Source organism: Candoia aspera, chromosome 8 (genome assembly GCF_035149785.1).
Source record: "Candoia aspera isolate rCanAsp1 chromosome 8, rCanAsp1.hap2, whole genome shotgun sequence".
NCBI lineage: Eukaryota > Metazoa > Chordata > Lepidosauria > Squamata > Boidae > Candoia > Candoia aspera.
The window spans coordinates 15291123-15316496 of NC_086160.1; the positions used below are offsets into that span (position 1 = coordinate 15291123).

Sequence of the window (25374 nt, forward strand, 5' to 3'; positions counted from 1 at the left end):
ATATAAATAATTAAGTTTTCTTAGGTGTAACTCATGTTTACATGAATTTCTAGGCTCTTCCAAAGATAACATGGCCTACAAAAGCAAAATAATACTGTAAGTTGCTGGGCAATTGACAATCTCTTTTCATATCCATTCCTACCATCTTTGGCAGGAATGAAAAACAAGTTTATTGAATGTTCAGAGAGCCACTGATGATCAGAATTTGATAAGATAGGAAGCAAGTAGTTCAGCCCTTATCAAGACGCACCTATGAACAATCTAATTTACTTTTTTATTTAATTCTACACATTTAAAATTTCCCTCCCTGCCCCTAAATTCTCAGAGAGCTATTCAGCTCTCTGTGATACTTCCACCCATCTAAAGAAAAGTTGTAAAGAACTTAAGTCTTCTAGTGAACCATCATTCAATATTGGCTGCTATTCAACTTAATTTTAAATCATGAGGATGCAGTTTTAAAGGCACTGGGGTGAGAAGGCTGTTCTTCAAGACAGCCTCAAATACTGAACAGGAAATATGCTAAGATCTGACCAAGATGTTACCCCTTGATAGCTTCTTTGTAGAAAGTCTTTATGAATGATTCCATAAGGGATCAACGACATCTCACCGACTGATAATTTCCAATACATTATGAAAATATTACTTCCTCTTGCTATCAATAATGCCATTCAAAAATATGTCAGATACATCTGCTCCCCCTGCTGCCCAGTTCTGTCATGAGTTACAGGATTTCAGCTGTACCAATAATAGCAAATTTGGTAAGTTTTCATATAACATACCCAACAACCATTAACTAAAAAAAAAAACACCCACAGACCATCAGTGTTGTCACTTCTTTTGCTGTTCTACCTGTTGCTATTTTCTAACATTATTTTAAAAACCATCAGGAACAGTAATAGCTGTTGTGCTTAATACAATTGCTCTAGCAGCATTTTAATATGGATTTATTTGGACCATCTGCATCTTTTTGCCTTATGGTAAGTCACAATGAATTATCAGCACTGACAAGCATGTCGTTGCGAAACCATGTCACTTGCGGCAAACTCCCAGGTTTTTAATTGCATTTTCAACCATTTTCACTTCGCTTCCTGAAGAATTGCACGGCAATAGAACAACTATGTTTATCTAAGCCTTACATCAAGATAAACCTTCTAAAATTTGTTATCTGCTTCTGCATCTCACATTTCTTGCCAAACAAAGCAGCACCACTGTAATGGTGTCCTCAAATTGAAGAATCCTACCTGTGATAGATTTAATTGTGTCTGTAGATGCTGTATGTCCAAGCAGGTCATACTGAACTAAACTGGAAGACTCTTCGGGGACTTCCACTGAATTCTTTGGCCCTTTCGTCCAGGTGTAGATCATTTCACTCTTTGGATACGCATCTGAACAAGATATATTTAGAAGAAATGAATGGACAGGACCTTTGTCTTCAGAACTTATCTTAAAGCCCAGTGAAAGCATTCCTATTGCTTTCAGCTGGCCTCAGCTTTCTTCTTTGACAAAGACATGGGCCTCTGGCTATTCTCTGACCTGTTTCTTACATTAAGAACAAGAAATGGAGCTTTAATACCATAAGTAAAATGCCATAATGCGGACTTACAGCTTCCAAATTTCAGTGGACAGGCATGGCCATCCATTGGGAAATCCACCAACCTCATGGGACACTCAGCACTTATGGTAAGCCTATGGGAGGCACATAAAATTAGTCCTGACATGGTATAGTACATCAGCCATTAACAATTCATGTAAAAGGACAGAACAATAGATAAGGCAGCTACCTCATTGTATAAAGAATGGTGCCATTTCTCATAATTCTAAATAGTTTATTTGGGGCTGTCATGTTATGAGACACAGATTTTTTCCCATTCCGGAAGAAAGTATCTGGGGTCCACACTTTGTTAACCATCAAGTTGTTTAATCTCAGAATTTCAATAGGACCATCATATTTTAATCTCTTGTCCACCCATGTCTGACGAAAGAAAACATCCATCGTGTATTCCTACAGTAATTGGGAAGCAAAACAAATGATGTTATGCATGCATTTCCCCAAGGATAAATCAGTGATAGGAAACTATATATTCCCTAAACACATTCCTGTCAATTCCACAGAACTATGTACTCCTTAATACTTTAATTTTCCACATTAGCTACATAAATAAATTACTAAACATACTAAACCAATCAAAAATAATTACTGTAGTCTAATAGAATGGCAAGAAGCATGCAGTTAAACTTGTTCAGGACTGGAAACAAAACGATAAATTCGCTAACATGTGTTAATGATTTTATGTCTATGCTTTTTTTTCTTTGGACAAATGATTAAAATTTGCACTGGGAATACATGCATATAGCAAACAAAGTTTATTTATTTATTTATTAAATTTATCCCTACCCATCTCTTCCCATTGGAGGAATTCTGGGCGGTTTACAATAAAATAGTCAATTAAAGATGAGCATAAAATATAAATACAATATATAAATATAGAATTACTCTTAATAAATAAATAAATATAAAAATAAGAGTAAAAAAAGTAAAAAAAGTCCAAGTGGCAGAAAAATCTGATACAGCCCGTGTGTGGGAGGAGTGGTCTAAGATAGCCATCCCCATGTAGCTCTATTCCCCTCTCTGCCCCAGGCGAGGTGGCAGAGTCAGGTCTTCAGGTTCCTCCGGAAGGACAGGAGCGAAGGGTCCTGCCTCACCTCCTGGGGCAGTGTGTTCCACAGGGCGGGAGCTACTGCAGATAAGGCCCACTTCCTTGACCCACCAAACGGAGATCTCTTACAGACGGGGTCCACAACATGCCCTCTCTGCATGATTGATGGGACGGGTCGATACCATGGGTAACCTGGTCCCACGCCATGTAGGGCTTTAAAGATGATAACCAATGCCTTGAATTGGACCCAGAAGCAAACTGGTACCCAGTGCAGCTCGCACAGCAGCGGTGTTACATGTGCCCTTCTAGGGGCACCAAAAACAGCCTGTGCAGCTGCATTCTGGACCAGCTGAAGCTTCCAGATACTCTTCAAGGGTAGCCCCATGTAGAGCGCATTGCAATAGTCTGAGAGATAACAAGGGCACGAGTGACTGTCCAAAGGGCCTCCCAATCCAGGAAAGGGTGTAACTGGTGCACAGCACGAAGCTGCTCAAAGATCCTCCTGGCCACGGCTGCTACCTGCTCTTTGAGCAGGAGCCGTGAGTCCAGGAGGACCCCCAGATTATGCACCGGGTCTGTCTGGGGGGGCAGCGCAACCCCATCCAGAACCAAAGATGACAATGTCCCGGATACAGAAGAGCCATTAATCCACAGCCACTCTATCTTCCCAGGGTTCAACCGATTGTTCCCCATCCAGACCCCCACAGCCCCCAGGCACCGAGAGAGGGCAGTCACGGCATCACTTACTTCACCTGGGATGGAGATGTATAATTCGGTATCATCAGCATACTGATGATACCTCATCCCGTGGTGACGGATGATCTCACCCAGTGGTTTCGTGTAGATGTTGGAAAGGAGAGGAGAGAGAACTGAACCCTGCGGCACCCCACAAAGAAGGGGTCAAGGGTTGGATCTCTCACTCCCTATCAACACTGATTGGGAGCAGCCCTAGAGGAAGGAGGTGAACCAGTGCAAAACCACGCCGCCCACCCCCATCTCCCTGAGCCACCCCAAAAGGATACCATGGTCGATGGTATTGAAAGCCGCTGAGAGGTCAAGAAGAGTCACGATGGATGCACTGCCCCCATCCCGCTCCTGCCAGAGATCATCCATAAGTGCAACCAATGCCGTTTCTGTCCCATATCCAGGCCTGAAACCTGACTGAAAGGGGTCTAGATAATCTGTTTCCTCCAGAACCCTCTGGAGTTGCAAAGCCATGCCATGAAAGAAATGTTACTGAATTTCAACCAGTAAAGACATTACTGGGATAAACAAAAAGCAAAAGAACAGATTTTCCACAAAATGACCAGTCTTCTGACTTCGCCATCATTTACGTACAAGATACATATGGGAGTTTGTAAATCTTGCAGAATCATTTTAACTGGGCCCCAAGCATCTGGCATACTGCTTGATAGAGAGGACTATTTCCTTTGTGGCATTTGCAAGGGGGCTCAAAAAAGTCAAGATGATGGCCACAATCACATGATCAAAGCCTTCTCCTTTTTTAATGAATGTCATAAGGGGCTTCAATCATGTGGTTCTGGCCCCCATTTCTACCTCTACCTGGGGATGCCTCTTCACTCTATATAAGTATGTTCATTTAATCATCTCTTTCATTGAGGAAAGCCCTTCAAAGTTGGTTAATTGAAAAAAGTTCAACTAAGTCTTAATCCCTAGCAAATATACATAGCACTGAAACCTTAGTGAAGTAAACCTAGGTCACTGAGCAAAAACACTTTTCCCCAACTAATTGATTCAAATTGTTTTGTGAACCACAGTCATGGTTATGCAATTACTGCAACTTCCCACAAGTGCCAAAACCAAATAAAAATGAAAATGCACAGGGTAGAATTCAATTTCAATAGACGAGAGCATCTGTAGCTCAGGGTTGAACTGTCCTTGGTACTCTCTGAGCTTGGTTGGTTGTTTGCAGATGTTTCATTACCAGACTAGTTGACAGCGCTGATGATGTTACCTAGTCGGGTAATGAAATGTCTGCAAACAAGCAGCCAAGCTCAGAGAGCACCAAGGACTCCACAGAATTCAATTTCTAAAAAATTCAGCTCATCCTTTATTATTCTTTTAAAACTGCTATTGCAAGATAATGCTCACACGTACGTATATAAATAATGCTTGGTGCGATCAGAAAAGCCAGAGGCATTTCTGAACTAAAAATCAAGGAACTGGGACACAGGATCAGTGTCTAGACAGTTTCTTGCCATTCCCAAAGGGACATCATAAATTATGCAAATAAATAAATCAGGCAAGTGGGCTCATTTCACTTCATTATACAGATTATAGCATTCATCATATCCTGACTGAGCTCTTCAGTCAAGCACCCAAGCCCTACCATGGCAAATGTTGAGGTTTTTCCTTTTTTATGGAAAATATGGAAAGACCAGAAGCTGTCACAGCCACATGTAATAAAGCCTGAAAATAAGCTGCTGCTAATCTCTTCTTTTTTGTATGAATAATAGGAGAGTCTCAAAGGGCCTTCACTTAGTCACCCGCTCATTACTGGGTTTCAATTTTTTCCTCCTCAAACCTACCAAAATAATAATAATAATAATAATAATAATAATAATAATAATAATATACCCACACTGTACATACATACCATTTCGACATCAGAAACAGGTCCAAAACTGGTGACATAGATATCTGTTTTGACTTCAGTAACAGGACCTAATGTATAAAAAGAAAGTGAGCAAGGAGAATTGAATTGTTTCACATCAAAAACCAGGAAAAATTATACAGACAAGTAATGCCAAGTCTTACATGAATGATTTGTTAGCCTCATTTTAGGAAAATGAAACGGTAAAATGTGCCAGCTGTATTTACAGATTCCCATATAAAGTGGATTTTCATATACTAACCCTTCATATAATTTCCTTTGTTTATGCAAGTATAATTCATATACAGTTTTGTAATGCACCATTTCCCACTGACATTGGTAAGAGAATATATATGCATGGAAATCTAACTCCACACTACTTCAAACAAGGGATGGTAAAATTTACCACTCTGTTTTTAAAAGATCTCCTTGGGCATATTATTTATTTAACTAAGTTGTACTATCACTGGTTCTGTGTTTAAAAACTGAATTCCATTAGCGTATCAATTAGCAGAAACATTTGAAGTTTTTTAAGTGTACCATGAAACTTCTGTGGGGCATCAATCTCAGAAATCTTTGTTTCTCTGAGACCGAGTTCATCTGCCTTCCCTTTTACTGAAACACAAACACATTACAGGTTAAAACAGGCAAAAAAATTAGTGCCTTAAGACTGCAAAGACAGGTTAGCAGAGTTCAGCATTCACTTAATTAAATCACTAATATTTTTCTGCATCAAGATTTACAAAAATAACTCTTCGCGGATAAGGGGCATCCAAAGGACAGGGTGGGGGTGGGGAGTAAAAAATGTCAAGATGGTAGTTGTGACCACATGATCAAAACACCACATGGGCATCATGTACTCTGGGGATCCCAAGCAAAACCATCTATCAAACAGCAATGGCTCAACTTTTACAGCCTACTCTGAAGCCAATATGAAATGAGTCAAGATAATTTGCTTCCTCCACAATTGCTGGCAGCTGCGAGGTCACCATGTTTTAGAAGGTGAAAGTTGTTGTTATAAAAACAACAAAATGTATATCCTGCTTGTCATCTACCAAACTCAAAATAACTTTCATGCAGTGGCTTCAGCTAAATACTTTTACAGGGCCAGACTTGCTTAGCTTTAGCACTTTGCTTCTAATTTGGTATTTCTTGGGTTTAAAGGAAGTGAGGTATAGGTTATTACAATTAAAAATAGCTATAAAACTGGAGAATGGGTTAAGGTAGCAGAGCATTCTCTGAGCCTCATTGCCTAAATGTCCAGAATTGACTTGTTACTATATTAGTGAATCCACTTTTTTCCCCAAAACCTGTTCCGGTTGTTGGCTTTACTGGACTTCCAATCCTTGCAACAGCATTCAAGATGCTGGTATAAAAGATTACTCTTATTTGAACATTCCTGCATACTTTTCATAAAGGCCAATGTTATTCTCTTAAAGTGTAAAAAGAAAGCAACAAGCAATGGGCAAAATGAAATATGCTGGCTTCTGGCTGTTAACAGAACACAAAACAGAAGTTGGTAAAATTATCCCTTTCTAGGCTGTACATTATGGATAAAAGGACAACTAGGAAGAAAATGAATACACATATACATGTGTACCCACAATACTTTCCCCTTTGGAGGTAAGCAAAGATATACAGATCACAGAAAAGTATGAAATACCAAACCAAAGAAATTACTGGCATGAGATAAAGAATTTAATCTAGTTTATACTAATACCATTGACAATATCCCTCTATAGGTAGTCCTCGTTTAGCGATTGCATCGTTTAGCGACTGTCTGCAGTTACAACCGTGATGAAAAAGTAACTTTGTGACCAGTCCTTGCACATACAACCTTTGCAGGTCTGTAAAGCAAAGGAAAGCTGAAGTAAGATCGTAAAATTGTGATGTTTCACTTAGCAACTGCTTTGCTTAACGACCAAGTTGCTGGTCCCAATTGTGGTCACTAAACGAGGACTACCTCCATTTATTTCTGTCCATGCAAACCATCCTTGCTTCTACCACTTTGCTATACCATTTCATACACTGCCTTTTTTTTTCTATACATTTCTCACCTTTCTCTTTTTCATTAACTCCATTCTGTTATGACTTTTGTCTTTTACTTCCCTTGTAGAGGAACACAGGGATAAAGTTGAGGAATGAATGCAAAAGCCATTAGCAGAACTATTCAGAGATAATAAAAGAGAATGTAAATAACAATATAGCCAGGGAAAGGGGAGAGCATGAGAAAGAGATTCAAAATAACACACACACACCCCTTTGTAATGTATAAGAGGGGCTAGAGGGAAACTCTAGCAGGCCTTCAAGATCCTGTTATTATACCCTACAAGAGTGGAGTTCTCGATTCCTGAGCTGGCCTACCCTGAAGAGCTGACATTCATCTATGGTCAAGTGTTGTAATTCATTCTGGAGGGAAACCATTTACATACATAGGTTTTATTTTAAAATATAGCTGAATGTAAACACTCTTCTACTAATTGGGAAAAAGATTCCATTGAGGTCAATCAAGCTTACCTCTGAGTTGTTACTGGAGAGGATTACATCACCTCAGCAGGTAGCAACACAGAGCTGACCTTGGCCAATGTGGACAAGCTAAGCAGGTTCAAACACAGTAGTTAGTAGTTTGATGTGAGGCCAGCAGGAAATATCAGAGCTGGCGGCTAGACAGGGAAACTGAAATAAAGCACAGGGAAGCCACTCTCATACTGTGGCCAAGAAGGCTTGCACAGACATGTCCACAAAATTATCCAGAATTCAAGAGCACTTAAAAAAAATTACATATTTGGGCAATAAGTGTGTCAAGAGCCTCTGAATACTGGATGTGATAATGTCTGTTCTCTGGTGGACCTTCTGAAGCTCCCTGATTGTACACCATGCTCTAGCACAGTGTTTTTCAACCTTAGCAACTCTAAGATATGTGGACTTCCACTTGCCATGCAAAGGAAATGTTTCAAAGACTTGTTCTTGCTAGGTTCTATCCAGTCATAGCCAACTCCTGATGTCTCTATAGATCAGTGTTTCTCAACCTTGGCAACTTTAAGATGGGTGGACTTTTAACTCCCAGAATTAAAACTCCCATGGCTGGCTGGGGAATTCTGGGAGTTGAAGTCCACCCATCTTAAAGTTGCCAAGGTTGAGAAACACGGCCTAATTATAGAATCAGTGATGAGCACTGTAATGATGGCTAAATGGTAGGGGAGCATTACACACTGCAGCAGGTACTGTCACCAATGAATCACATTATTTCAATGTGAAGAACAATCCAGGGCAAAAATCCAATTATTCTCTCAGTCAGAGAGGAACTCAGCATCATAAGTAAGAGCTCACTAAGGGTAACTACACCTGTCTCTTTCAATTGGATATGTAGCCTAGTTAGAGAAGACTCCCAAGTCTTCTCTGAGGATGACAGTAGCAATATTATGAATAATACTTGAAATTCAGGATGCTGATCAAAATCAGTACACTTTACTGATAATCTTTTCTAGTATGTTTCTTCTTATTTTTAAAAGACTTCTTGACAGCTAGAAGGAGCTGGGTAACCTTGATTGGACTGGGAAGCTATGAAGGTTCAGGCTTGGTTAGTACTTGGATGGGAAACCTACAGGAATTCCATGGCTTAGATTGTATTAGATTATTAAATTAGATTGGGAATTTGAAAAGGCATCCTAGTAAAAGGCAATAGGAAATTATTTCTTTGTTGTTGCTAAGAAAGAATGAATGGATCCATGTAGTCCCCAGGAATTAAGTTTAATTTTAAGGAGACTTTACTTCTCTATATGTTTTAAGAACTGGTGCTGCCTACTGATATAGAAAACCTTCATTATGAATCATGCCCCTGCTATGAACCCCCATAGCAGCCTTAGGAAAGCTACTTTGCATTAGCCTCAGGATCCCCACTTGCAACATGCAGATTATAATATTAGCTTTATTTACAGAATTTTAAAATATTGCATTGGAATTCAGCCTTGTAGTTTCCAAAATTATAGCTGGTCAGAAAATTGAGTTTGGCAAGAGGGAGGTAGTGCGGGTTTAGTTTCACTTCTTTTAATTAGGCAGGAATGTGTATCCTGTCCCTTCACTCATTTCTAAGACAGCTTACATAATAACAGTTTAAAATCAGAAAAATGTGCTCTCAAATCTACATCCATATACAGCAGAGCCACCTTTAACTCCAGACTTAGAAAGGCCCCAAGCAAAACGCAGTCAGGGATCAGATGCTCTCTTCAAGAGCAGTGCTTCTTAACATCACCAATGTTCAGAAGAGTAGATTTCAACTCCTACAATTCCCCTGCCAACAGGTTTAAAATGAAAATTGTTGAGGTTTAGAAATGCTGTTCTAGAGAAAGAGAATTCAATGAAATGGATTGCAGCTCAGAGATGGATTTTTCTTGTACATCTTTGAGAATGGCAGGACCTGAAATAGGATGTGATGGATAATCAAGATCAGGAAGTAAGAGAATCTGTGTGGCTTCCTATATTAGGTAGAATTCCATTATCCTTGATACCTTCATTTAGGTTTAATCTTCATGGTTTCTTTTTAATGTTTAACTCTAGTCATCACTTTGATTATGTGCCATTAAGTTGGTGTTAACTCTTACTGACCACACAGATAGAATGTATCACTTAGTATAGCTTATTCTTAACAGGATTCAGTAGATGGAACTACTTGGTAGCCCTTGTCTGTGTTTTGAAGCTAGGCAAAGTTAGGCCTGATTAGTTTTGCACTGAGAAATTACTAAAAAAATCACAGAAATGTAAGCCAGACTGGAAAGTCAAAAAATATAAGGCAATAGGCAATCACTCTTCTGCTGCTGCCAATGAAATTGCATGATTAAATCCATGTAGTAACCAGGAGTCAAACTCAGCTTATAGGAGGCATTATTTTTACAATATTCAATAATGGAATTAACCTATTCATTACGCACACGCATGCACACACACACACACATGCCCATTATAACAACAAAGGGTTCAGAAGTCCATATAGGCATATATTTGCAGCTTGCTATGAATATTTGATTCTGATTCTGCCAGCTACAAGCAAAACAAAGGTTCACATAGGACAGGTGCTGATGCTGTGCTTCTTGGTGCCTGGAAGTCAAGCTTCTCTGGCATAAGTTCATTTTGGGATGGTACAAACACAAGCAGGAAAGGGAACAGGAATATGTTTTTACCCACACAGGGATGAATGGGTCTTTATTGCTGTTACGCAATTTCTGCAAAATGGATGACTGCTTCTTTAAATGCTTCTGGCTTCCCTTACTAGTTTTCACTTTCATGCCCCTTTTTCTCACAATCTCTTTGGCTACTTATGTTTGGCTGTCCATCTACTTCTCTCCTGGCAAATTCCTTCTGGCACCAGATCTGCTTGATAGCAAGTTCCAACTCTGCCAGGCTGTTGCCTCTCTGTTCTTTGCTTTACAGTTCCAACCTAGAGCCAGTCTGGTCTAGTGGTTAAGGCTCCAGGCTAGAAACCAGGAGACGGGGAGTTCTAGTCCCGCCTTAGGCGTGAAAGCCAGCTAGGTGACTTTGGGCCAGTCATTCTCTCTCAGCCCAACTCACCTCACAGGGTTGTTGTTGTGGAGAAAATAGGAGGAGGAAAGAGTATTAGGTATGTTCCCCGCCTTGAGTTATTTATAAAAATAATAAAGACGGGATAAAAAAATCTAAAACAACACCTTGTTTTCCCTGTAACTTGACTGCTCATAGTGCCTCATATTTTCCTTTGGGCTTCCTGTTGCTCCAATTACTCCTCACTGTTTCATGACTTTTCCCTGGACCCATCTGCAGAAAACTGTATCCTTTCCACACGTACACATATACCAGCAGCAGCTCCTGCAGCTTTACCCAACATGTTAGAACTTTAATATCATAGAAGACAGATAACCCGCTTCTGACAAGCCTTTTCAGTACACAGCAGTCTGTTTCAGAACTATGGTTTGCAAACTGTGATTCCCTAGGGAAACCAAGTTTTCTCAGAAAAGTTCCAGGATTGCTTTGCATAAATATATCTTAGGTGGGTCATGTCCTCTGAAAATTTGTCCATTGTTAGCAATTCTTTCCTCCTGCAGGGAAACATATTGCATCAACAGATGCTAGCCAAGTCTCTCTCTGAGGGAGAGTTGGCACATAGTGACACCGTGCTTTGGCTTAGCATGGGATAGGAATCCAACTGCTGCAACTTTTAAACTGTGGTGGTACAAGTCTTAGTGAGACCTCTAAACCCACTATGACATTTTCAAGAAACTATAGGTAAACATCTAGCACCTTGTGATGAGACTTCCTTGAAAAACCAATACAAGAAAGTTTGAAAGTAACTAGAACATAGACATCTTTCTCACTCCTGACCTAGAAAGGTCATCTGTAGAAATCAGAGGGCAATCTATTTTTTCATTCTTCTTCAACACTTCAGACCTGAAGATAGCAAGAAAGATGGTAACGGGCCAGATTCATGATTGGGACACCTGTCCATGGAGCACAGTGCTAAGAATAGCTTCTGATTTTGGCAAGGTCACTGACCAAGAGACAGATGGTAATAATTCCTGTCACCAACAACCTGCAGAAGGAATCAACTTGCAAATAAATACTTCCATATGGTTTTTGCAGTTCCGACTCATGCACTTTGGTGGGCTGGACAGCTGCCTGAAAGAGCGATCAACCTCATTTCATATCTCACATGCTACTCAGACTTTTATTTTCTGTGCAAGTCTAGAAGAGTGCAAAAATGTATCTATAGGTGGATTTTTGCCATGCATTAGGTAAATGTTATCCTTGATCTGTGAAACCACAGAACCTCAAATCCCTTGCATATTGATTGGCTTATTTTTTTTAAAAAAAGCAGGATGATGGAATAGACCATGTTTTTCAAACTTGGCAACTTTAAGATGTATGGACTTCAACTGCTGGCTGGGGAATTCTGGGAGTTGATGTCCACAAGTCTTAAAGTTGCCAGGTTTGAAAAACACTGGAATAGACCATATTTTAGTCTATTGCAGAAGCTTCTCCTTACAATATGTTCCTACAATGGTTCATATCAAAGCCGGTGTCAGTATTTCACACTATTTATGCTAAGAGAATCCAGAGTTACATCTCTAAATATTTCTGGAAGTAACACCTACTTCACTGTTTATATATCCAAATGAGCTGCAAAATCCTTAGATCCAAAATACAGAAGCAGAACATAGTAATGAGAATGAGTTCAGGAGAGGCCTTCTAATATCTTTGCCAAGTTTGGAACAGAGTTGCTCAGCTTTTTTACTTACAATATCAACATGCTCAAACCAGGCCCTTTAAAATATGCAAAACATTTTAAATATACAGTAAATGGGTTGTTTATTTATGTAACATTTCTGTTGTTCTGCCAAGCATACTGGATTCTATAATCGCAATGCGTAAAATTTAAAGGTATGGATGGATATTAATGTAAAAAAATATTTAAAACCATTTAGTATCATAAACTTGTTTCAGCCACACAATTTGTTCATCTGCCTTCATGCCGGCCCCTCTCTCATGGCCACAATATTTCTGTTTAGGCCTCTGGCCAATTATAATTGCGATCGTGTGTTTTGGAAGTTACAATAATTACCATGTAACTTGATGCTGGTCTGCTGAGACATAAACCTGGTTCTTTTAAATGGGACTTACTTCCAGCTCAGTGAATATAGCATGGCAGCCTAAGGCTATAATACTATGCATATACAGTATGTCCAGGTAAAAGCTCTATTCACTATAATGAGGTTAACATTGTCATTTTAAATATATGTATATCCAAACACATACATTTATAGTTAAATGTACAAAGTATTTTACCGTATATTATTTATCTAGATTGTTCTTTTTCCTTTATTAAGAGGAATCAGCATGTAGATCAGCCTAAACCATGTACAATATGTACCAATTACTCAAAGATCACTGTATATTATTCATTTAGATTGCTTTTTTGCTTTATCAGCATGTAGGTCAGCCTAAACCATGTATAGGACCCACTGGCAATGAAACAGACTGAGTCCACATACTTTTGTCTTAAACTTACCTCCAAAACCAGTATCTGAGAATACAGATTCACCTTTTTGGGTCAAGATGATTTTAATGAACCACCTTCCAATTTTACCCCAACCCTTCACTTGGAGATGACAAAAAACTTTGCAGTCTTTCCATTCCCCCCACCCCCACCCCCTTTTAGGCACCAGAAGTTCAACTATGTGGCAGCACTTAGCTGATGCTGGCTGACTTCAGAAACCTAAGGAGAAATGACCTGGTTGGTACTTGAATTGGAAACTGCTAGGACATTATCATGGATGTAGATTAAATTGGGGACTTGAAAAACATCCTGGAAGTTCACTTCTATTGCTAAGAAAACTACCCAAGCACCTTAGCTCTACTATACAATGAGAGAACAGCAAACTCCAGTGTGAAGTGGACATTAATAAAAGATACTATTGTCTTAAGTTAGGAATGACTTTAAAACTTTCAAATCCCCTTGAAGAGAAGATAAACTTGAAAGCCCTATCAACACTGCATCTTCCAATCAGTAGATGTGAGGAACAGCCACCAAACCCAGCCTGAGAATTCTTCTGTCCATTTATTTTATTATTATTTATTTCTTTATTATTAGATTTGGAGACTCCTTGACTCTCAAACGCCTCTGGGCAACTCACAATACATGAAGAGATAAAACAAACATTAAAAACCCATGTGTGCAGAAGAGCAAAACAACCAAACCTTCCTGAAACAAACAAACAACAAAGGCTCACATTCATCCTAACCCCAAGCCTGGGAGCAGAGTCACATTTTTAACTATTGTGGGGTGGGGGTCATGTGAATGTCCAAGGGAATGCTTTCCAGGGGGCAGGTGACACAACAGAGAAGGCATACTTTCTCAGTCCTGGTAGATGACATTGTTTGAAGGGACCAGGAGCTCTTCCACTCTGCTCCATCTGACTGGATGGGCAGACACTATTGGAGATAGATGGTCTCTGAGATAACCAGGCCCTATGCCATGTAGGGCTTTATAGGGGAAAACCAACAGCACGGATTGCACTCAGAAGCCAGCTGGTAACCAGTGCAGCTCATGAAGCAGGGATGACACATGAACATAGCACGACCCACCCACCACTGCCCATGCTGCTGCATCCTGGACCAGCTGTAGTTTCTGAGTCGTCTTCAAAGGCATCCCCATGTTGGATGCATTGCAGTGATTGAGTCAATAGGTAAAAAATTACTCATAAGTCATGGGTTATAAGTTGAGCAGTAAGTCACAAAGAACAAATGATAGTTGTAGAACAACCATTTGTAGTCATCCGTAACACTAACATCAAATTTCAAATGCTCAAAGTGCTTCATACTTCAGCATTACTTTCACAGACCTGCAAAAGAAACCTCAGTTTAAAGTTTTCATATAGCTGAAAAACGATTGAAATGAGTGAAGTGAAATTTAAATCCCAAAATTTATAACTTCTTTGAAAAGTAAGTTATAAACAGGACTGAGTCTTTCTATTACATTACATGCTTAAATGGGTAGCATTTTCAAAGTTAACAGAAAAGCTATATAAAAATTGTTGTATAAAGAGATATCATAACGCTCACCAACTCTGAATATGAAAAATAGTTGTGTAATTACATTTGTCCCCCTGGAAAAACTTTTATACCTCTTTAAGCACCCAGATGAAAATCAGCAGCTAATAATAATTTCATACATGTTTCTTAGAATGATACTTCTGGATTTTTTAAATTCTTTCTTTACTGTTAAGGGGATTGCTTTTTAATGGAGCATGCTCAGCTTGGTTGGTATTTGCACAACAGCCTTTTTACATGCATGATGTCATTCTGGCATCACTGTGGTTTGCTGCAGATGCTGCTGCTAATACATAACAGAGCTTTGTGTGTTTCTTTTCAATCCCAACCATGTCTAGTCTCCTTTTATGTAGTTTATTTTGCAAAGATAGGAAACCCAAAGCAAAATGAACATTTGCCTGCATAACTCCATTGTCTTCTACAGTTGGTTTCTACATAAGTCAGTGAAGGCACTAAATCACAGTGTGGTTTAGTTGTTCTGCCTCAGTATGTTGCATAAATCTAATAGTAAAGGTAAAGGTTTCCCTTGACATTAAGTCCAGTCGTGTCCCACTCTAGGGGGCGGTGCTCATCTCCGTTTCAAAGCCAAAGAGCCGGCGTTTGTCCGTAGACACTTCTGTGGTCACGTGGCCGGCATGACTACACGGAACGCCATTACCTGCCCGCCGAAGCGGTACCTATTAACCTACTCACATTTGCATGTTTTCAACCTGCTAGGTTGGCAGGAGCTGGGACTGGCAATGGGAGCTCACCCGTCACGCGGGTTCAAACCGCCGACCTTCTGATCGGCAAGCTCAGCAGCTCAGCGGTTTAACCCGCAGCACCACCGCATCTCTATAAAATCTAATAGTTGTTAGTTAAACCAACTCTGAATTAACAAATTAAAGAAGATACTACCATTCTGTAACTGAGCTAAAGAAAACCAGATTTTAGCCAGGCTAATCATATGATCATAGAAGTCAACTGGACGTACAAACACGTGACCACATTCTTGGCTTGAATAAATGAGTGACGCTTCATAATAATGTCAGATTGTAAAGTGGAAGGTAAAAGCACTTCTACTATACACAGATAACCATTTGACGATTTACTGCTGAGACAAAAAACTTTCGGGCTCTATAAGTAACACTATCTGTCCCGGAATCAGGATTTCACCATTGTCTCAACATTCTTGGTTGTCAGTCAATATTTCGTTGCTTTTCATGTCAGTGCTGTGAAAATGACAGGTGAATCTTGCTTTGTATAGGGGAAAAAACCTGTTTGGGCTGCAATTAGAGGCCTTCACTATCTATAAAATTAAACACTGGTTCCAGTTTTTTCTTCAAAGCAGATGGATTAGTCACCTTCTGGGAAACAGTTGCTGTTAGAGAACAACCCCACCCATTATCCTTTAATCACGCTCATATATCAGTTCTTTCTTGACAAACTTTCACTCACTTAAATAATGATCTTAAGGAATGGCTACATCCTAAAAGAGACCCTTGGCTATTTGGCTATGCATAATATTAAAGAATAGCAAGATTCACAGCAAACTTCCATAATTGTTGGTTAATTATGCAGCAAAATAATGGGGCCAGTCCTGAACTAAAGACCATTCTAAGGCCAACTGACCAAGAAGGCTCATGAAGAATTCTAACCTTTGAAGCCGAACCCAACAGTCTATTTGATGGCTGATTATGTTTGCAGGAGCTTAACCAATTATGGTTCATTCAAGAAATTATGGTTAAGAAAATGGTGAGTAAGCATAATGCATCAAACAGGCCAAAGAGTAGACATGTGGGTAAGAAATTAGCATCTGAAAAAAAAAAATGGGGTGGTCATATTTCCAAGACAGTCCTCAAATTGGTGACCTCTAGATGTCTTGGAACTACAACTCCCAGAATCCCAAACTAGCCTGATCCATAGTTACTCATTTCCTCCTGCTACCCTAATCAAACTATGGGCAAGGAGTGTTTATAAATCATTTTTTAAGATTCTATACCCTCTTTCTGGGCAGTCACTGAGGAATCCATTTCACCCCATTTCTCCAATGGAATGAGAAGTTCTCCAGTAATTTCTCTACAGCATTAATTTCTCTTGTCACATTATTCCTTTCCTGTTCCCAAAGTTTTTTTTTTCCTCTATGTCATGGCCACAGAAAACTCATGGTAATTGAGTTTCATCCTTAATTAGCCCTTGGATTTAGCGCTATTCCAAAGCATTTGAGAGAGTGAATCATGGCTGCTACCAAAAAAACAACCACCCAGAAAACAAAAATGGTAGAAAAGGTTGATAACATTCTGTCAGTGTCTAAGGCAGCCTTTCTCAACCTTTTGACTCTGGAGGAACCCTTGTAGTGGCAACGCAGAAGACCACTGTTATTTCAAGGCATTTAAGTGACATATTTTGATTTTCTCCCTCACACAAAGAAGCTTAGAGTTTATTTTGAGTTATACTAATGTTTAGCTGGCTTGTTTTTATCTCTGTTTGGAATGGGGGGGGGGAGCATAAGAGAAACCCCAAGATGGTTTTTGTTAAGCACTAGCTTATCTGTACAGCTTCCCTGGCTCTTCAAAACAGGTGCTTCAGACCCTGGGAACTATCCCATCAAGGCCAGATCCTGCAACCATGGAAACAGGGTTACAAGGCTTTAGGGCCGGACTTTGATAAAAACCTTAGGATTTTTTGTTTGTTTGTTTGTTTGACTTTGGGAGCTTCTGTGCAGACCTGAGCACTGGGTGCTGTGGATATTAAGCCACCCTGGGGTATCTCTGCTGTCCTTATTAGCTCCTAGCAGCCTATGGAGATAGGGTTTCAGCTTGCTTGGTATGTTATGATTCCTTTTTATTTATGCTATGCTTTTTACGCTTCTGTTTAATCTGCCTAAACTGTGTTTCTGGTTAAACTGTGTTTCTGGTTAAATTTGTTTGCTTAAGTTTATAATAAAGCTTAAAAACTCTTTATCCACTGGTGTGCTTAATGTCTCTGGATCTAAAAGAACCAATTGTCTGAGTACCTGATCACTGCTTGGACACGTAATCAATTGATTTTTTAATGTTCTGGTTTAATTCTTAACTGATTTTAAAAAGAACGTATTCCTTTACGCTCAAGTTTCTCCAGTAAAGAGCTATCAGTATTGAATCAGTTCGGAAAACTCAACATTAAAAGAATCTGTCCTAGAATTTGTGTCAGAACTCTTTCCAAAATGAAACAGAACTAAGAAATTAATCACAGGAATCTGCTGACAGGAGACATGTGCAGTAAATCTCATATAATATCTTAAGTCAGAACTCACATATTCCTCTAAAAGAGAGGCTTGTGGGGAAAAAACACCCTACTGATTTAGCAGTTTAACATTTTCTAATTACTTTCTATGGAGGTGTCCAAGGGAAGCTACAATGTTGTCACATTTGTCATGACACCATTGCACAAATGACTATGAATTATGGAATTTGAGTCAGTCGCGCCATACTGTTATAAACCAAATGACAAATAGTATATAATTTGCTCAATTATATTATGTCACATGGAACATCCCTTGGCTCCTGCTTTTATCAAATACTGAGTCTAAATCGATATTGAGATCAAATCAATCTCTATTAAAGGGGGTTTCTCTTTTTAAAATGTATGCTACATTACTCTTGAAATTAGCCAAAAAAACCATTCTTAACTATCTGAATATGGCCCAACTTTAGGACATTTTCAGACAATATGTAACACCTCCCTGATAACCTGGAAAAGTTGATAAATTATGAAAAGTTTGCATCATTCAGGATGTTCTCTCTTCCCAACCTGGGAACAATCCAGATTTCATCACGAAGTTCACTCTGATCTAACCTAGAAAACAAAATGTTACATGACTATTTCTTGCAATAAAGCAGTCAGCCTTAATTTATAACTCACAAGTGGCACAACCAAGCAAAGTGAATATCTTTAAGCTCTGTTAATCTTGACAGGAAAGTTAAGCATATGCTTGACTGTCTCAGTCTGAATCTTTGGCAGGATGATTCCAAGTGTTATCAGTGCAAGTTGAAACACGTTATCTGAGATGGCAATCACATGTTAGCTCCTAGTGCAGTTTTAAAGAGGAAGGAGAAGGACTTGGATCGTACTGGGTTCAAGCCCAGGAAAAGAGACAGGTGGTTTACAGTGTTCTCAACAGGTGCTGCAGGTGCTCTGATTAAACCAGTCTTTCCCAACCTTGGCAGCTTGAAGATGTGTGGACTTCAACTCCCGCAATTCTCCAGCCAGCCATGCTGGATGGGGTATTCTGGGAGTTGAAGTCCACACATCTAGGAAATGTGCCTTTTCTGTTGCAGTGCCTAGCCTTTGGAACCGCATCCCCCCAGACATCTGTATGAATCCCATCCTGATGGCATTCAGAAAGTCTCTGAAACTTGATTTTCTCCTAGGCCTTGGGACAAGGTGATGGTTAAGCCCCTATAGGAGATTTTGTTTGCTATATTTTGCCTTTTGGATGCCTATGAGATGATGATGATGATGATGATGATGATGATGATGATGATGATTGCTTTTTAAAAATTTAAGCTGCCTGGGATCATTTGGAGTTGGGCAGTTTCTACATTGCAATTACACTTAAAAATAAATAAATTTAAACATTTACATCTGCACCCACATGTTTGCCCTGTAAATCTGGATCACAGCACAGCCCTATGTGTGTTGCCTCCCTGCACTGGTATGTGAATATAAGTAGCAACTATCACAGTTCTTTCAGAAAAAGAAGCCAAAAAAAAAAGATCTGTTCAATGAAGCGTTCATGTTTACAGAAGCAAGATCAAATGATATTTAAGGTTCTGTGTTTTCCTCCCAAATGAGTTTACAGTTTTATTTTTATGATGAGCGTAAGCTACAAATCTACTGGTTACTAGCACAGTTTGTTCTTGTTGTTTTAAAATCAATGCTTAAAAATGTTAACAATGTCAACTTCGGGAACAGGGGAAGGAAATTATTCCAATACCAGTATCTCTTCTTTCTACTTATGTCTTGATTTCCTCTGGCTGAGAACCTGCTTTGAAAATGTCTGCTTTTATGTCTCCTAGATACTTCTGAATGGTAGCACTTTCCTGCATTTGACTAGCTCACTCCTGATATTTAATACAGTAGCAGAGATTGTATCAGGAGGTACTGGAAATTTGAGGCGCTATTCTCTATTTATCAGGGAGCAAGCCCTATTGATTAAACATGTATAGAATTGCACCAATGTGGGAGTGAACATGGGAGACAGGAGGAAGAGCCTCAGCCTAGACAACAGTCTGATAAATGAAATCTGAGTCTGAAGGAGGGGTGGGGGTGGAGAGAGCATTTCAGAAGGGACCCTCCCTAGTTTTCGGGAGAGTAAAAGAAAGGGAGGGGACGTGGTGGCGCTGCGGGTTAAACCTCTGAGCTGCCGAGCTTGCCGATCGGAAGGTCGGCGGTTCGAATCTGCGTGACGGGGTGAGCTCCCATTGCTAGTCCCAGCTCCTGCCAACCTAGCAGTTCGAAAACATGCAAATGTGAGTCGATTAATAGGTACCGCTTCAGCAGGCAGGTAACGGCGTTCCATTTAGTCATGCCTGCCACATGACCATGGAAGTGTCTACAGACAAACGCCGGCTCTTCGGCTTTGAAACGGAGATGAGCACCGCCCCCTAGAGTCGGACACGACTGGACTTAATGTCAAGGGAAACCTTTACCTTTACCTTAAAAGAAAGGGAGGGGAGAGGTACTTTCAGACATGCAAGTTTCCATTATTGTAGCCTTACAATAAAGGTAGTATTAGTACTCATGGTTGGTGCTTCTTGTCTGGACTACCTCAAAGGGCTGACAACCATTAAGCTAACCTTTATCATGTTATAGATCTTTGAGTGCTTCCTTATTACACCATATCCCCCACTTTCTCAATTGTGCCTTTATGTTACTATTATATTCTTAAAAGTTATGCGCACCTTGGGAGCCTTACAGCTGAGAAATACGAGAGATAAATATCAGAAATATAAAGAATGAAGTAAAAACCGAGATTGCCAAGTGAATCTGACAGAAAATTCTCTGCTGAAAGATATAACAGCACTAGCTTATCTGCATAGTCCCTGAAATGATTTTGCTTTTTTCCTTGCTGTCCCACCTGCCTGGGGCTAATTTCTTGAATTCCTCTACAGGACTGGCTTACTTCTTTTATATATCTCCTCCTAATCCACCTTTTCTAGCAAAACTTTTGAAACGGTCCCTGATCTCAGTTGTCAAATGCCATGTGAGACATAGGTCATCTGAGGCCCTCCAAAAGTTTTGGACCTCAACTCCCACAAACCCCACTGATGACAAGCGGGGATTATGGTATTTGAAGTACATCAAGAAGTAACCAGCTTGACTACTCCTGGCCTGTTGTAAGGAAGACACAAGATAAACACTTGGGAATATTTGTACCTGAGATGATGACATTGTCTTCTCTTGCTTAATCTGCTTCCATTTTTACTCAGCTGTTACCGCCTGTTCTTTCTCTTAAATCTGTTTTTAGATTGCAGAATCTGAAATCTGTCCTTTGGAAAGTATTTGGTACGGTGCTACATAAATAAACACTAATTTGATTTTGCCACCAGATATATACTATACATTCAGCCACTGACACCTCTCAGATTAATTTAACTGTACGAAACAAGCACATGACGATATACACCTATAATTATGAAGAGAAGCATGCGGAATCATACCGGAATCATCACCATCCAGAATCCAGTTTTTAGAACCAGATCCTCTCATTGTCAATCCTGCATAGCAATATCCCATTTTTTCTGAATCTTTGATGGCCCATGTGGATAATTTCCTACTCATCTGATCTTTGGATAGATGAAGACTTTTTGCCACCCTACACAGTTTAATCTGATCAAAGCCCAGTTATCTGGACTTGAACTCTCCGTAACAAGTACACCAAGCAACATGTGCAAGACAATTCAGAATGTGAATAACACAACCATGTGGTGGGGGCTGACCTTGTTTATCACAGGCACATCAAACAGGATGAGGCCAACCTGCTCAATGTGAATCCAGCAAGAGAAGGTTCCAGTACATTCAGATGACAGAGATTTAAACTTTCTATTTCTTGAACATTTCCCTTGAGTATCCTGCAGTGAAGCACAGGGAGGCAAGCTATAGCATCAGGCAGCATCAAATTAATGCCCAAACTAGGCAGGAATCTAAGTAGTCATGAAACATCGTAAGGGTACCCAAGTGGAGAAAATAGTTTTAAAATGTGTAAATCTTTAAGTAAAAAAGCACAATTAGAAGGAGACAAATAATATTTAAATAGTTGGGTCAGTAGCACTTCCTATTACTCCAAGACCCTGGGCTGTGATTATTAAAGAAAATGTGTATGCCTGAAGTTATTTTAAAAAAGAAGAACTTCTGCTTAGACCACCCTCAACCCAATATAAATTTTAAAGCTTGAGTTGTCTCCGTATCTGATTTTGTTCCCTGTGTAGATGGGACTTCTCTTTCCGACCTCCATATGGGTTAGAATACAACTCACATTCCCAGACTGGCCATTTCCTCGCTAGTGATTTATAGCAATTTATAACACAATATAGCCCTCACTGTGGGGATATAAAGCCTGCCTCATTAATATTACATAGCCATTGACTGAGTTGTAATTTATAGATCTGACAGGCACCAGTTTGTGAATCAGAAACTTTTTCACCCAAATGTAATTTCCACTGAAGTCAGCAGGAATCCTTCTCCAGTCTGGAGAATGGTGCTGTTCCTATGACCCAGTAGCAATTTTTGCTTGCTGTCTCCTTGTTTCCCCCAGACAAGTCCATTTTGAAGCGTCTTCGATGTTGCATCACAAAATGCTTTTAAAATTCTACTCACATTTTCCAAACAAATTTATCCTAAGACACAAAGAATTGCTGGTCCCAAACTATAAATGTAAGCCCCCTTTCCTTTTAGACTCATGAAACAAACATTGACATCTTTCAATTCTGGCTGCATTCCATTCTTCCTGCTAAAGAGGTTTCCCTAACCTAAAAAAGTGCATTCCCTTCTCCAATGAAAAGGCCTCTAGACTACAGTTCCCATAACTCTGAGTTGACCTGAGGATTAGTAGACTTAATCCATCTGGAAGTTATTAGGCTGGAAAAGGCAGTCCTGTCTTAATAGAAGCTGGCAAAGTCAAAGGCATCATTTAGTGATTCACCATCTAAACATCTAGGATAAGCAAATATGTTGATAAGCATAGAACATGCACATTCAAGACAAAAATACATCGAAGACACTAGAAAAGCCAAACTGCATTTGTGGAACCGATTCTCTCTGATGTTTTGATAAGGTTAGCTTTATCTACTCTTCATGTTCTTCACTGGATGGAACAGAAAGCCCAGCCCTCTCAAATCATCTTGAAATAAGCAGATGGTACACAGTTTCTTCCCATTAAGTTTATGCCTGTGGTAGATAACAGGATATATGGAAATTGGCAGCATTGTTGCCTCTGTAGATGAGTCACATGTCTAAACTGAACACTCAAAGAAAGAAACACATTTTTTCAAGGAACAAGCTTAGTTGAAGTCTTCTCACAATGTCAGCTACATAGTTACCCAGGAAGATCTTTTTCATGGCCTCCTCCTACATTTTAACATATACCCAGCTCTAGTGGCAAGGAAATGCTCCAACCAATCCCTCAGCACTTAATCATGAAAGCAGAAGGGCAGTGGGGTGATACTACACAGCTCTTAGCCCTTCTTGGGTCATAACCCTATGTCGTATCTCTTCTATCCATAAACCTGGCCTGGGTGGACGCTGAGTTAGTCACCAAATCAAAACTGTGAATTACAGATGCTGGGGAGTGAGAGTGGCAGAGGAGGAACATCTGCTAGGAAATTGGGAGGAAACCAGGAACTGAGATAGACGACAGATAGAGATTTGTTCAAGATCTCCATATCCATAGAGAGCAGAGATGTTACTAAAAAGGGCAAGGGGTGGGGGGGGGCTATACACTTTCTGCTGCTATAAACTGCGAAATATGAGGTTTCTGAAAGCGAACATGGCTGCCAAAAGCAGATCAGATGCAGGTGCAAGATCTCAAGCCTTGGTTTGTTTATATATTTTCTCCCTGCTGTTGCTACTGGAACCCCAGAATGTGCGGGTGTGTTTTTCACCGCAAAGCAACAGCTGCACTTGCTCTACTTTGACAGAATGTCAAGCAATCGCTGCCCCCAAAGTGGCACCATCCAGACAACCCACTCCCAACTTCTCCCAGCAGCCAGTGGACAAGACCCGCAGAATGGGTTAGTGGGGGGGAGGCTGATGGGGCAGAAGCCGAGAGGAGGAGGGGTATGCCAACCATAGCCGGGAGTCGCTTGCTGTGGTTGGCCCGCCAAGGGGGTGTGAGTTGGAAGAGGAAAAAGTTCCTCCCTGGTGTTAAATGGATGGAATTCAGTTTGATGGAGGAAAGCAACCACCCAGGCATCCAGCCTCAGCAGATGTGCTCTCAATGGTAGGTAGGTGTCTCTGGCATTTCCAGGCACTGAGCAGCAAGTACCGTGACTGTGGGGTGTTCTGGAGGAAGGAACTTGCAGGATCTCTAAGTCTCTTTCCTTCTTTCCCCCTCTTCCTCCCCGCCTTGCTTCCCCTACGCCCCTGTCAAAGCCATCAGATGAGGGGGAGCGGGACAGGAAGAGAAAGGTTCAACCCCGTGCCTGCCCCATCTCGACAAGGGGTGGGGGAGAAATTATGCAAAGGTCATAATTACTTTGGGTTCTGTTTCCAAAGGCGCTGGAGCATCCCTAACGGTAAATTTCCCCCACAGACAAGACACAGAGGCAGGCGCATCACAGACAGCGGGGACCGCACGCAGGAACCATACCCCCAAATCCAGGACGCAGCCTGTTGTCATAGCCATCCAGGAGACGGTCCAGGATGCGCGTAAAATTCTCCGGCCATAATTTCTCTTCCTTTCTGAGCTGTCCCGGGAGCGCGGTGAGACTGGAAGGCGAAGGAGGGAAAGCATGAAGCCAGGGGCGACACAGGCGAAACGGGGAGAGAGAGCGAGGGGAGACCGCCACCATCGGCGGAAGGGGAAGGGTCCTTGCCTCGCTGGTTCGCGCCCACCCCCAGCTCTCTGCCCCCTCCCCACAATCCTGGGCATCAGGCACAGGTGCAAGGAAACCAGGGGAGGCGGAGAAGCGAAGCGGGGACCAGAGCGCTTACCAGGTCGCCCAGCACAGGAAGTGTACGAAGGTGATCGACAGCCCCGAAAACATAGCGACCGCTGGTTCCTTGGCAGAAACCATCTTCGCTTGCCATACTTTAAGCCTGGTTGCGCGTTCCCCCGTCACTAAACGCCTTGTCCAGAGAGGAGAGCACCCAGCCGCTAAAGGAGGAGAGGCGGGGAGGGGGGAGACGAAGGAGCGAGCGGGGCGGGGGGAAGGCGAGGAGGGGCGGCCGATCCCGCCACCGGCACGCACGTTCTTCCAGCCAGGCGCCCGCCTGGACAACGAGTCGGGCGCACGCCGACAGGCAAAGCAGGGAGAAGGAGAGGAGGAGGAGGAGGAGGAGGAAGTA

The 25374-nt window shown here is 40.9% G+C and overlaps 1 protein-coding gene across 1 annotated transcript in view; it reads right to left on the minus strand.

Annotated features, from left to right (window-relative positions):
• Window positions 1-25103, minus strand: part of GABRA4 (gamma-aminobutyric acid type A receptor subunit alpha4) — a 48235-nt gene extending 23132 nt beyond the window's left edge. The window contains exons 1-6 of the mRNA XM_063309646.1: window positions 25021-25103; window positions 24677-24795; window positions 5275-5342; window positions 1782-2002; window positions 1604-1686; window positions 1242-1385 (exon numbers count right to left, since the gene is read on the minus strand). Of these exons, the coding sequence (XP_063165716.1) occupies window positions 1242-1385; window positions 1604-1686; window positions 1782-2002; window positions 5275-5342; window positions 24677-24795; window positions 25021-25103 (718 nt within the window). The remainder of the gene's footprint in view (window positions 1-1241; window positions 1386-1603; window positions 1687-1781; window positions 2003-5274; window positions 5343-24676; window positions 24796-25020) is intronic.
• Between the last annotated feature and the right edge of the window lie 271 nt (window positions 25104-25374).